Genomic DNA, 14,973 nt, shown 5'->3' with positions numbered 1-14,973 from the left:
TTCTACTGATAAAGCAGATCTCTTCACCCAGACTTTCTCCTCCAATCCCACCTTAGACGATTCCGGTGCTGTTCCTCCATTACTTCCTCCTTCTGACTTCCTCATGGCTGACATTAAAATTTCTTCAGCTGATGTATTTTCTGCCATCACAAGCCTCAATACTTATAAGGCATATGGGCTTGATGGGGTCCCTTCTGTTGTCCTCAAGAATTGTGCTTCTGTGCTTAAACCCTGCATAGGCAAACTCTTTCGCCTCTGTCTATCAACTTGTACCTTTCCTTCTTGCTGGAAGTTTGCTCTCATTCAGCCAGTCCCAAAGAAGGGTGACCATTCCCAAACCTCTAACTATCTTCCAATTGTAATATCATCCCGTATCTCAAAAGTTTTCGAATAAATTCTTAATAGAAAAATTTTAAAGCATCTTTCCTATCACAAACTTCTTTCTGATCATCAGTATGGGTTCCGTCAGGGAAGCTCCACTGGTGATTTTCTCACCTACCTTTCAGACTCCTGGTCATTCTTCTTTCGCAACTTCGGCGAAAGCTTTGCCACTGCACTTGACATCTCAAAGGCTTCCGATCGAGTCTGGCATAAATCTTTAATTTCCAAACTGCCCTCTTACGGTTTCTATCCTTCTATCTGTGCCTTCATCTCTAGCTTCCTTTCTGGTCGTTCTATAGTCACTGTTGTAGACGGCCATAGTTCTTCTCCTAGATCTATCAACAGTGGTGTTCCTCAGGGCTCTGTCCTATCACCAACTCTCTTCCTTCATTCATCAGTGACCTTCTAAGCTGTACATGTAACCCTATCCACTCATACGTTGATGACTCCACCCTTCATCTTTCCATTCGGTTCCCTCAACGTCCATCTCAGCGGTTACTTCAACAAACAAAGGATGAGGCTATGGCACACCTAATGTCTGACTTGGCTCGTATCTCTGAATGGGGTAAAAATAATCTAGTTGTTTTTAATGCATCAAAGACTCAGTATTTACACCTATCAACCCGTCAAAATCTTCCACAGGTATATCCACTAATGTTTAATAATATTCAGCTTAATCCTGCATCATCCTTGAACATGCTTGGGGTTTCATTTACTCGGGACTTATCTTGAAAAGATCATATTACATCTCTTGTAAAATCTGCTTCCAAGAGATTAGGTGTGCTAAGCCGTCTCCGTTCCTTCTTTACCCATGCACAATTGTTGACTCTATATTTAGGTTTTATCCGCCCGTGTGTAGCATACAACTCTCATGTGTGGGTAGGCTCTCCACATACAGCTCTTCTCAACAGGGTGGAGTCAAAGGCTTTTCGTCTCATTAACTCTCCTCCTCTTACTGACTCCCTTCAACCTGTCTCTTCGTCGCACTGTTGCATCTTTATTTCTTTTCTATCGCTACTTCAATGGTCACTGCTCCTCTGAACTGTCTGCATGCATTCCTCCACCTCTACGACGGGCAGGTAGCACCCGTCTAGCAGCAAACTCTCTTCCCTATTCTGTCCAACTCTCTAATGCAAGAGTTAACCGTTACTCCCAGTCCTTCATTTATGCAACAGGTCAATTCTGGAACTGTCTCCCTCTGTCTGTGTTTCCTGCTTCCTATGATCTCCAGTCTTTCGAACACAGTGTGTCCAGGCATCTCGAAATGATCGGATCTTGAATTTGGCTCTCTCTTGTATTTTGTTTTTCTCTTGGATGGAACAATAATTGTGGGCTCAGGGCTTTTGGTTCCTTCTTCTTCGCATAAAAATAAAAAAAAGACAAAATGCATTTAGAGCACTTGCAGAAACAGACTTTGGCCAGGATAATGGAACTCGCCCTACCCTACAAACAATTTATCAGATCAGTGATGTCTCTTGCTTCCCCAGCATGGTCTCTCATCCTAATTTAAACCTACTGCAAAACCTTGCAGACCATACAGAACAACGCCTTACATATCACTGGATGCACCAGTACTACACCTGTAGCTCATTTATATTCTGAATCTAAGGTCCCACTGTAAGGAACTATCTCGATCTGATAAGCACACATCTCAATGAGATAGATTGTGCCAGCACATTTTACCCCCGTCATTATATAATTAAACCACACAGTACAACCAGCCACATGACATAATTCCCACGCAAACATTATCAGTCCATCCGTCCATCAGCCAATCCTACATTTTCCCATGAGGAGCGTACAAGCCACGGCTAGGCAAGTTGGTCATGACATTTAAGATGACAGTGACCAACCTGACTTATCCCTGAGTGGCATTACGTGAACAATATACCCCAACCATCCCTTGGATATAAACCTTCACCGGCTCAATCCGATTGGAGCGCCGTCATTACTCACTAAACCACCAGGCGCCATAATCTGGTTATATGGTTACCACCCAGCGTAGTAAATGGTTTCCTGGTGTACAGTCACCCATAGGCAGAAGGAAGAGGAAAGAATGAAGGAAAGAAAGACAGAAGAGGGATTGTAAAGCCACCTGTAGGCAGAAGGACGAGGAAAGAATGAAGTAAAGAAAGACAGAAGAGGATGGAAGGAGAGAAGGAAAGAGAAGAGGAAAGGGCAGACACCTGAGAGCAACACTGCACCAAGTGATGGGAGGGTGAGCGTCCCCACCTACCATAAAGACCCAATGAATAAACATCTACTCACTCATTTCACGCGCCAGGGCAATACAACGCCTCGATCAGAACTCAATACTCGAAGTCCCCCCACCCCCTCCACCAGACATCCACCCATCGGAGGTATCATTAAACACAACTGATGGAGTTCACCTGGCTACGTTTAGATGAGGACACCACCCAGCTCTCCTGAGTTACCAGCACAGACTTGAGTTTGATGGAGTCACAGACGCTTGCCTCGCTTGCAAAACAGGTTCGCATGACAACACAGATAATGAAGCAGTGCCTAACAAATGATAATCAATATGACGCAGGTATTACATCAACGGTTCAGGGAACCTATGGGACAACCCCATAAGGGCAGCTGCTTACCTGCGGTCAACTGGTCTGCTTGGTCTGGCGGACCGGGAATGAGTAAGAACAACACGGGTAACTAGCCTGCATGTCACTGGAACACAGCAGGTAGTCTGGAGCGATGCAGGTCTGGCCAAGGTTGATCATCTTACCCCACAGGATGCGACGAACCGCGTAGTCCAGGTTCACCGTGCTGTCGATGTAGCACGGGCTGTGGAAAGAGGAGTGACTTTATCAACACTTGCCATCATCATCATCATCAATGTCGAGGCTTGCAGAAAAGAAGTGTTTGTACTAACGTTAGTTGTTTAACCTGTCATCGCCATCAACCATCATCAGGAACGGCAGCATTGTCATCAATAACATTATTTACCACCATCGTATCAATATACTTCGTCATATTCATATTCATTTCTGTCATTTGTCACAATCATCAACACCACCATCATTAATGTCATTATTTATGTAAATCGTCTCACTCATATTCATTATTTCTCTTCGACAAGGAGAGTATGTTTTCACCCCTGTTTGTTTGTTTGTTTGTCTAGCTAGATTACTCAAAAACTAAAATAGAGATTTGGACCAAATTTGGTGGTTAAATAAGCCATGTCCCAGGGAACAATCGATTATCTTTTGGGACCGATCAGAATCGTATTACGGCATCTTGATCCGGAAAACACTTTCTGCGTAATCCTAATCAGTGATGAGAAAACCTAACCCATTATGAAGAGTGGTTTGGAAATTACGTTGCCCTTGTCGGAGGGATGCGCCCCACCGAGTGCCCCTCTAGTTTTCAATATAATCACATTGATTTTTGTAAACTCTCACCACCATTTACGGTGTTTTGAATATATTCAGCTTAGATTAAACTTTACGAATTGGAAGGTTTAGACAACCTCCACCTACCGCTTCCCTGCCTGAGGACTCTACCTGTGCTGAACAAAATCGTCTGAGTCAGAAGAATGAAATAATGTCATCTGACTGAAGGAGTTGCCGTCATTTGCCACCGTTATATTAACCCTTCATTCCAAAGACTTTTTTCATTTTTTTTTCTTGTTACTTCCAGACAATTTCGTTGATCTTCTTCATTGGAATGGCCTATATTAGGATTTAACCACAACACCTCCGGACGATTTGATTAAGCTTTGGAGAGGAGTTGCTAATAATCATTATCAAACCCTTTACATTCTGATTTCCCTTCCTAATCCTGAATAAAGTCGTCGAAAGGTAGAATGAAGGGCCGAAGATGGACGTTACAAGATTCATTGGTTGGATACTCATCATCATCATAATATTGTTCGTCACCATCATATTCATTCGTTCAATCTGGTGAAGCATAATTCAGTTTACTGTTATCACGATGTGCTGACTCCTTTAGCTGAGGAAAGACCCATTGTGATCCGGGGATATGTGACGCTAAATCTAACCCGTCCAGCTCGAAAACTCTTTTCTAAGCTGAATAAAATTATCATGAGGTAGCCAATATATATTATGATAATAATCAGGCTAAAAGAGTTGAATACAATTTGTAAGTTTTCAGCCTCTGAGCCTTCATTGTACATAAAAATAGGCAAGAAAATCATAATTACCCTTATCCACTCTCACCCGCCTCACACACACAGTAACAACGGACACAGGCTTAACTATTTCAATCATATCAAGTTTTTCAGTAAATGTTTTTTTTTCGCCATACCATTTTATTCCTTTTAAGGGGTGTGTCTTGTACTGAACCTGACCCCTGCATATCAAAAGCTTATCATCAGTGTTGTAATATCTTTAGCATACACAAAAAATAGAATGAAAATTCGACATCCAACTGATGGGACTCAAACACATAGGAAACTAATGTTTTTTATTTCCTTTATTAGTTTTTCTTTTCATTAGTGACGCCTAAAACATGTGACCAATATAAAACTCTCTGCATCATTGCTAACAGTAACCTGTAATACTGGATGCAGGCCGATAACCCGAACCGCACTATACTTGGTCAGATATCGACAGCTGGCATTCCTCTACGCGATGAAAGTTTTAACAACATCGTTACCTTTTTATTATAATTTTTCTCATGCCATGATTTTATTTAGCTCTGGATAGCATTTTTGAACCGGAGGGGATGTATACAACTGTTCTGATCCGTTCACGGCACAAGGTCTCCCGTAACTGATGAGCCCATTCACTCCGGTGTTGTACTTTTCCGTTTAATCCATGCTTTGTACAAACGACTTTATTCAACTTTAGATATACCTCTTACTGGAGTCAATGAATGCTATCGCTAATACCTGCAGTTCTAAGTCTCCACATCACAATAAAATCATCGGGAAACATCAAGAATACACACACACACACACACACACACACACACACACACACACACACACACACACCATGTATGCTGAAATGGTGAAAGTAAAGAAAGACTTAGAAACAAGGGTGGAGGAAAAAAGCATCAAAAAGGTGAAAAGAATAATCCAAAACAATCCAAAGTTAGTCAGAGATTCAGTAGAGATAAACAAATCAATAGTAATCACTGGTATAGAAGAGGAAGAAGTTAAAAACAAGATCACAAGAGACAAAAAGGAGATGACAAATGTAATGAGCTTACTGAAAGAAGTATCAGAGGAAATCTGTAGTAGAGACATAGAGGAACACAAAAGGTTTGGGAAATACGAGAAAAGCAAGACAAGACCTCTAAAGGTGACTTTCCAGAGTGTAAACACTGTGGAAGAGATACTAAAAAATGCAATGAATCTTATGGAAAAAGAGGAGTTCAAAAATGTATGGATAAAAAGATGCCTAACACAAGAGGAACTGGAATTAATGAAAGAGAAAAGGGAGGAAGCAAAAACAAAAAATGAGGGAAGATCAGAAGAGGAGAAGAAAAATTTTTTTTTTACAAAGTAATAGGATTGCAGGTACGAAAGTGGTACACAAACAGGATGGAAGAAAAAGGAGGAAGGTAGTAGAACCATGTCAGGACAAGTATATAAACAAGATCATAAAGTTGATGTACTCAAATGTGGATGGAATGGTATCTAAATTACTAGAGATGAATGATTATGTCAGAGAAAATGAACCACAAATAATATGCCTAACTGAAACAAAATTAACACCAAGGATATCCAATGACATACTAAACTTAGAGGAATACAATATATGGAGAAGAGACAGAAATTTAAAGAAAGGAGGAGGAATTATAGTATTAACTAAGAAAAATCTAAAAGTCAAGGAAATAAAACTAGATATACCATCACAAGTAGAACTGATTGCAGTAGAGATCGACACATCTGAAGGTAAAGTAATTGTAGCCAATTTGTACATGCCACCCGGATCAAACACATGGGAAAGAGACGAATATGAGGACCTGGCAGAGAGTACAATTCAGAGTATAAGATCATTGCTACATATAATGGAAGAGAAATCGGAAAGAATTATACTAACTGGGGACTTCAATACAAATATAAATTGGAATACTCTAGATATAAATAGCCAAGAAAGCTGTTGGGACCAAAAGCTCCTGGATCTCGTACAAGAGTTTTTCTTAACGCAACATGTGAGGGAAACCACCAGAAAAAGAGGACTTGATGTACCTTCAGTGCTAGATCTAATATTTACTAGGCAAGAAAATGATATTGACAGTTTAATATATCACCCTCCACTCGGCAAAAGCGATCATGCAGTACTAAATTATAACTTCAGGATAGCATATGACATAGTAAACAGCAATGACAGTTACAAAAAGAGCCTAAACTATAAAAAGGGAAATTATCAAGACCTAAAGAAGTATTTCTTAGAAGTTGATTGAGAAAATGAGCTTAGAGGACAAGATTTAAATGCTGTATATAAAAATTTTTGTGAATTTTATGAAATAGGAGTCCAGAAGTACATCCCACAGCACAAAGAAGCAGATAAGAAAAGCAGATAAGAAAATACAGAAATGGTTCAATACAGAATGTAAAAACTCAAAAGAAAGAAGAGATTTGTTGTGGAATAGATACAGAAGACACAATAGTGAAAGGGCGTATAATAATTACAAACAGGCAAGAAACGACTATACAAGAATAAGGAGGGAAGCCCAAAAACAGTTTGAGGAGGATATAATAAATAAAAGTAGTGATCAACCAAAGCTGTTTTACAGCTATATCAGAAGCAAAACCAAAGTAAAAGATATAATACAATCCATTACGGACGAGGGAATCACTTATACACAAGAGAAAGATATTTGTGAAGCACTAAATAGAATTTCCAATTAGTTTTTACAGAAGAAAAAAATTTTGAGAGGGACTATGTGGAACACGCATGTCCACACATACTACCAGATATACAAATAGCAGAAAAAGTAATACAGGAGGAGTTAAGTAGATTAGACAGAGGAAAAGCAAGTGGTCCTGATGAAATTTCATGTTGGGTATTACGAGAATGTGCAAAGGAGTTAAGTAAACCATTATTTATAATTTTCAAGAAATCCTTGAGTCAAGGTAAACTACCTGATATTTGGAAAAAAGCAAATATTGTCCCCTTATTCAAGAAAGGAAATAGACAAAATCCACTCAACTACCGACCAGTATCACTGACCAGTGTTGTAAGCAAGGTATTAGAAAAACTTAGAAGAAAAGCTTGGGTAAATCATCTAAAAGAACACAGTATGATAACAGAAAGACAGTTTGGTTTCAGAAAAGGAAAATCATGTGTTACTAATCTGTTGAGCTACTATGACAGAGTAACAAACACAATACAGGAAAGGGAAGGATGGGTGGACAGTATGTATTTAGATTTCAAGAAAGCTTTTGACACAGTACCACACCAAAGACTTTTATGGAAGCTGTACCATCAAGGAGGAATTCGAGGCAAACTGTTTTGTTGGATGCAAGACTTTCTCATAAAAAGAGAAATGAGGACAGTACTAAGAGGAAACTACTCATCATGGAAAGAAGTGACTAGTGGAGTACCACAGGGTTCAGTGCTGGCACCAGTCATGTTTTTAGTGTATATAAATGATATAAACAGTAACACTGGAAATGGGAGCTATCTGAATATGTTTGCAGATGATGCAAAAATACAAAGGAGAATTACTAGCACAGACTCTTGTAGGGAGCTACAAGAAGAATTAAATAAACTTCATGAATGGAGTAGTACATGGCAAATGGAATTCAATGTGGACAAGTGTCATGTAATCAAGTTTGGTAAAAGTGGAAAAAGACCTGATTGGGATTATAAGTTAGGAAATAAAACCCTATACACATCAGAAAGAGAGAAAGACCTAGGTGTGATTATCAATAACAGACTATCTCCGGCTGACCACATCAGCGAGAAGGTACGGAACATGTATACACTGCTTGCAAATATGAGAATAGCATTTACATACATAAATGAAGACATGCTAAGAAGGATAATAACATCATTCATTGGACCAACCCTGGAATATGCATCAGTAGTCTGGAGTCCTCATCTCAAAAAGCATATAGACAAGATTGAAAAAGTTCAAAGGGCCGCTACAAGATGGATACCAAGCTTAAGGGACCTAAGCTACGAAGAAAGACTAAATAAACTGAATCTACCAACTTTACAGGAGAGAAGGAAAAGAGGTGACATGATAATGCAATATAAGTGCATATCAGGAAAGGAGAAAATAGACATAAATGATTACTTAACATATGGAGAAGCATCAGCAAGAGGACACTGCAAAAAACTGAATAAGAAGAGAGGTGATAAAGACGTAAGGAAATTCAGTTTCCCAAACAGAGCAATTGATCAATGGAATGCACTACCGAATGAAATAGTGTGTGCCAAAACAATTCACAAATTTAAGGATATGTACGATAAATATGGTTTAAGACACGGGACAGTACGAGCTTGACTCATTCCTGTAAAGATACAATTAGGTAAGAACAATTAGGTAAGAACACACACAAGACGTCACCGGACTGAAAGGTGTCAACTTGTGACCGTAGTGAGACTAATTGAAGGAAACACGTCACCGCACTGAGAGGGTTAATGGCCCCACTACACACACCTCTTTTGACTTTATTCTTGCTACCTCCAGACCCGAATCCGACCCTGGCGAGCCGCTGTCTGCCACAAATAGGCGGCTGTTGCTTGTGGTCGATGAGTCTACTCGGCCAGACAGACCGAGACGGCAACAACAAAAGCGCAGCGGCAGCAGCAGCAACTGCAGGAGCAACAATAACAACAACAACAATAACATCAAAAACGTCAAAAACATCCAAAACAAGAACATAATTTCCATCATTGGCCACAACAACAACCTTCAGCTCATGGAGATGTATTTCGAAATGGAGAAGCTACATACAACCTTCAATAGTTCATTCAGAACGTGGCCGTCTCCTAGGCTGAGTAAATCCTCTATAAATGACATGCTCGTGGTGAAGGGGTTACGATGCGGTGGGGATGTGGGGAGCGGTGAAGGGATGGGGTTTATCCATTATTCATCAGTGATGCAAACAGCTTAAAACTCAGACAGATGGAATGAGAAGACTACTCCCTCAGATGAAGAGAGAAAACAAGAGAGAAAACAAGTAGCGACGAGAGGGGAAGAATCGAAGAGAAAATGATAAACAATGGAGAGAATGTGAAGAAAAAGGAGAAGAGACAAGTGAAAGGAAAAAATGAAGAAAATAAAGAAGACAAGAGAAAGGATAAGAAATTGACACATGGAAAGAGAAAAGAAAAAGTAGAAGAGGAGGAAAGAGAAAATGAGCAGATAAGAATGCCTAAGAGAAGAGAAGAAAAAGTAAAAGAACGACAATAAAATATATATATATATTTTTTTTATATACCTGGGCTGCTTCCCCCAAGGAAAGGGAGGTAGCCGAGACAGGACGACTCACTCTTCATTTACTCATCCATTCAAACACATTCATTCGCATCTTAGCCCCAAGGGGAGAACAAACAGATCCTCACCGCACCACATTGCACAAGGGTCAACTGCGCAATGCAATCAGTGACATCCGCAGCAGGGCCCGACAGCAGAACTGGTTTACCCTTGCCACATCATAATAGACCCATCCCCTTACCCGCACATGACCTGACTAGCTGATCAGACCAAATGCAGGAGAATATCCCCTCAGGGCTGCGTCATCTCTTATTCATTCACAATTTCTCTCCATTTATTTCTGTCACGAACAGCCACTCTTCCTTGCTCAACAGACATCCCTCTCGCATCCAGCGCTCTCTTCACACTGTCCATCCATCCTATTCGTGGTCTTCCTCTCAGCCTTACACCTCTCACATCAGATCTAGTTATCTTTTTCACCAATCGCTCATTATCCATTCTCTCCATATGCCCAAACCATTGCAACACCCTCTGCTCAACTCTACCAGCCATCTCCCGAACAACTCCAGTTCTCCTTTGCACTTCATCATTTCACACTCGATCCATACGCGTCACTCCACACATACTCCTCAGACATCTCATCTCCATTACATTCAAACTTTTCCTCTCTGCTACACCCATATTCCATGTTTCAGCCCCATATAATGCAGTCGGTACCACAACACCCTCATACAGCCTTCTCTTTACATCCATTCTAAGCGAACGACATTTAAACACTTTTTTCAATCTTCCCAGCACCTTTCCTACTTCATTTATTCTAAACTTCACTTCTGCATCTATTCTTCCATCCACAGCAACATGTGACCCTAGATATTTAAAACAATCTACCTCCTCAAGCAACTCACCATTCAAAACTATATTCATCCCCCTACCATCTATCAACCTCGTACACTTCATCACTTTACTCTTATTCTCATTTACTTTCAATTTCCTCCTTTCACACACCCTTCCAAACTCCTCTGCCAACTGTCTCAATCTCTCCTCTGAATCAATCACCAGTGCAGTATCATCTGCAAACAGCAGCTGCTTCAGATTCCACTCTCCTCCATCAACATTTACCAGACTCAGACCACCTAAAACTCTTGCATTCACCTCCCTTACAACACCATCCATGTAAATATTAAACAACCAAGGCGACATCACACATCCCTGTCGCAGCCCCACTCTCACGGGAAACCAATCACTCACAGCATTTCCCACTCTTACACACGCTCTACTATTTACATAAAAACTTTTCACCCCTTTTAGTAACCTACCATCAAGTCCATACAATCTTAAAACAGTCCACAAAGCCTCCCTATCAATTCTACCATATGCTTTCTCTAAATCCATAAATGCCCAAAACACATCCTTGCCTTTCGCTAAATACTTTTCACACACTTGTCTCACAGCAAACACCTGATCAACGCATCCCCTCCCTCTCCTAAAGCCACACTGCTCATCACTAATCACTCCCTCTGTACCCTCTCTAACTCTCATAATTAACACTCTACCATACACCTTACCTACAACACTCAACAGACTTATACCCCTAAAGCTAGTACATTCATACTTATCACCCTTGCCTTTATACAACGGGACCACACAAGCACTTGCCCAGTCAATTGGCACCATACCTTTCTCAAAGTACACATTCAACAATCTTACTAACCAGTCAACAATAGTCACTCCACCACCCTTCAGGCATTCCACAGCACACCCATCCATACCTGCAGCTTTCCCTGTTTTCATCTCCTTTACTGCCTTCTCCACTTCCTCCTTCGTGATCAAAGAATCATTCAACTCTCCCAACACATTTATTCCTTGCACCCTTCCATCTGCCACAATCTCAGCCACCCTTTCCTCCTCTACATTTAACAATCTTTCAAAATACTCTGCCCATCTCTTCCTTACTGCATCCATCTCAATTAACATCCTTCCATCCTCTACTTTTACTCGTTCTTCCTTCCCAGACTCTCCCTTTCGCACCCTTTTCACCTCCTTCCAAAACATTTTCTTATTCTGTTGAAAATTCTCTGTCAGCCGCCTACCCCACCTCTCATCTGCTGCCACTTTAGCATCACGCACAGCCCTTCTCGCCCTATTCCTCTTTTCCTTATACCTTTCATATGACATCTCATCCTTCCTCTGCAGCCACACTTCATATGCACGTCTCTTCTCAGCCACAGCCATACTTACTTCCTCGCACCACCATTCACTTCCTTTTCTTACACCACCACCCACACGTCTCACACCACACACCTCTTCTGCATGCCCCGCCACAGCACTCTTAAACAACTGCCATTCCTCCTCCACGCTGTCATTTTCCCGATCTTTCACTGCGTTCCACTCATCTTTCAATTTCTCCTGATACTCTATCTTTTTCTCTCTTTTATCCAACTCACTCACTTTCAAAACCTCCCTGCCACACCTAACCCTCCTAGCTCTCACCCATCTCTTACCTACTCTTAACTTTCCCTCCACCAGGTAGTGGTCAGACATACCTCCACCCTCCCCTCTCAGAACTCTCACATCCAACAATCTTCCTATTACATTCCTAGACACAACCACATAGTCCATCAAGGCTCTATCAACAACCCTTCCACCCTCCTGTCTCACCCATGTATACTTATAAATATCTTTCTTCTCAAACAGCGTATTCCCAATCACCATCTCTCGCTCAACACACATCGCTATCATTCGTTCCCCATTTTCATTTCTTCCAGGCACACCATGCATACCAACTACGCCTTCAACTGCTACATTTCCCACTCTAGCATTCAGATCTCCCATCATTACCACATTCACATTCGCTCCAAAACTCTGCAGACACTCATCAACATCATTCCAGAAAGACTCCCTCTCTTGTTCATCCCTTTCACTACCAGGCCCATATGCACTCACAAACACCCACAACTCACGTTCAAATTTCGCTTTAACCCACGTCAGTCTCGATGACACCTCCTTCCATTCAATCACACACTGCTGTACTTCCGGACTCACTAACAAGGCCACACCTTCTCTTGCCCTTCCTCTATCAACACCTGACAATCTTCCATTCACACTTCCAAACATAGATTCCCCCTTCCCTTTCATCTTCGTTTCACTCAAAGCTAACACATCCAACTTTCTTCTCACAAACATTCTCCCAATCTCCTTCCTTTTAGCCTCAATCGTACTACATCCACGCACATTCATAGACCCAATCTTCAGGGTACGGGGATAACGCCATCCCCCATCCCTTTCTCTGGCCTGTCTCTTTTTAGGAACTAAAAAACAGAGGAGGGGGTCCCTAGTCCCCTCACCCCGGCCCTTTTAGTCGCCTTTTACGACACGCAGGGAATACGGTGGCAGTATTCTTCCTAACCAAACCTGGCCGCAGAGTAGTAGTACCACCCCATGGTGCGGCAAGATTGTGTTCCCCCCCCCCCGCCACACGGGGGAGAAGGAAAGGGAGGGAATGGGAAGGGAAGGGAAGAGAAAGTGCGAGAAGAGAAGAAAAATGAGGGAAAGAGAAGAGATATAATAGAAGCTTAGAAACGAAAAGATAAGAGAAGTAAAGAGGAAAAAATGAAAAAAAATACACAGGAAATTGGGAAAACGGCAAGTGAAGAAATGAAAGAAGAGTAGGGGTAGAGGGACAACGGAAACCAATCAGTATGCACCAGAGAAGTGATGAAAAAAAAAAAAAAGTGAAGAGAAGAAAAGAGATGAGAAGAGAAGCGGAAAACAAATCATAATTTGAACTCTGTTACTGTCCTGCGGACAGTCACCAGTCTCCGCCTACTGCTTCATACAATGATCTTGACCTCATTGGGGAGATTTGGATTTTTTTCTTCCTATCAGCAATGCACAAGTCGCATTGAAATCTCCAGCAGACACGACCAACTTATATCGATCACAACCTAATACTGATATGACTGACATGTCCTTCCACTGCACGTAAAGGATTTGGAATTTTGTTCTATCAGCAATGGGCCATGCCAGGACACAATACCTCGGCCTTTCAGGTTCCTTGCGCAGTCTCCGGTTCTTCTGGAATCGTCGCATGACTCTAAGGCGGGAATAATAATGCCAGCGAAAACAGTTATCTCCATTATGCAATAGGGGGAGACTAAAAATTACCAACTAAAGAGAAGGGAAGAGGGAGAGAGAAGAAAAGAGGAAAACAAGTCAATGCACTTCAAAGACGTCAAAAGTGAAGTGAAGAAGACGGAAGAGAGGAGACAAGGACACCGAAAAGGAAGGGAGAAGAGGAAAACAAATAAAAAACTTCCCTGAGAAGAGAAGAGAAGAGATGAGAAAGAGATGAGTTAGGGAAGGGAATAGAAGAAATTAGGAGAGTCATGGGAAGAGAAGAAGAAGAGAGGAGTGAGAGAGGGGAGGAAGAAAGGAGACAGAAAAGGAGTAGAAAAGAGAGAGGAAGAAAGCAAATAAAAAGGGCCTAGAAAACAGGAAAGGGAAAGAAGGCAAATTTAAATGCATGAGAGGAGAAGGAAGGAGTGGCGAAGCAGAGGAAAAGATGGAGTGGGGAGAGAATAGAAGGAAAATGACATGAGAAATTAAGACTGCCAACTTTCCCAAGGGTATTCAGGATGGTCGCAACCCTCCACCCAAAAGAAAAATAAATAAATAAATAAAAACGTACTCAAGAGAGTGTCACACCCGCACCCACCAACAGGCTTTGGGGCAGAATATTTGACTTTGTTCTTTGACGACCTTCGACAGATTATTCTCAAAGTCGAATTACACGGTTCTCGCCTTACCCTTAACCCTTCCACTCATTATGGTTCAAATAAGATCCAAACTGTTTGTGTTTACTCTTCCCAGGGACGTAGACCTTTGATTTCTCCCAATGACGACCTTTAGTGGACTTCACAAAATCGAGTCTTTCTATCTTTGTTGCAACCTGAACCCTTCCACAGTTGTGTCTACATCGGATCCAAACTGTTTAACCTGACCCTGCCATGTCACCTCAGCCTCTGACTTACTGATGTAAAAAATAAATAAATATATAAGCAGGTAAGCCTTTTGGGTGATCCTCAACTCATCCGTCAAGCTTGATCCAGATAAAAGTTATTTTATTTTGTACACACACACACACACACACACACACACACACACACACACACACACACACACTGGTCGAGATTTGACCTTGCCCAGTGATCT

At 41.4% G+C, this 14,973-nt stretch overlaps 1 protein-coding gene across 1 annotated transcript in view; it reads right to left on the bottom strand.

Moving 5' to 3' along the window:
- Positions 1-14,973, bottom strand: part of LOC145409310 (aldehyde dehydrogenase, dimeric NADP-preferring-like) — a gene marked incomplete at its 5' end in the record, with an annotated part of 131,970 nt that overhangs the window by 60,783 nt on the left and 56,214 nt on the right. The window contains one exon of the mRNA XM_080279784.1: positions 3,057-3,183. Within this exon, the coding sequence (XP_080135910.1) occupies positions 3,057-3,183 (127 nt within the window). The remainder of the gene's footprint in view (positions 1-3,056; positions 3,184-14,973) is intronic.

The sequence above is a fragment of the Coenobita brevimanus genome, chromosome 80 (assembly GCF_032717465.1).
Source record: "Coenobita brevimanus isolate Jiangsu-jjx chromosome 80, ASM3271746v2, whole genome shotgun sequence".
In the NCBI taxonomy this organism is placed as follows: Eukaryota; Metazoa; Arthropoda; class Malacostraca; order Decapoda; family Coenobitidae; genus Coenobita; species Coenobita brevimanus.
Note: the sequence above shows the minus strand (reverse complement) of the source record. Positions and strands in the feature narration are given on the sequence as shown.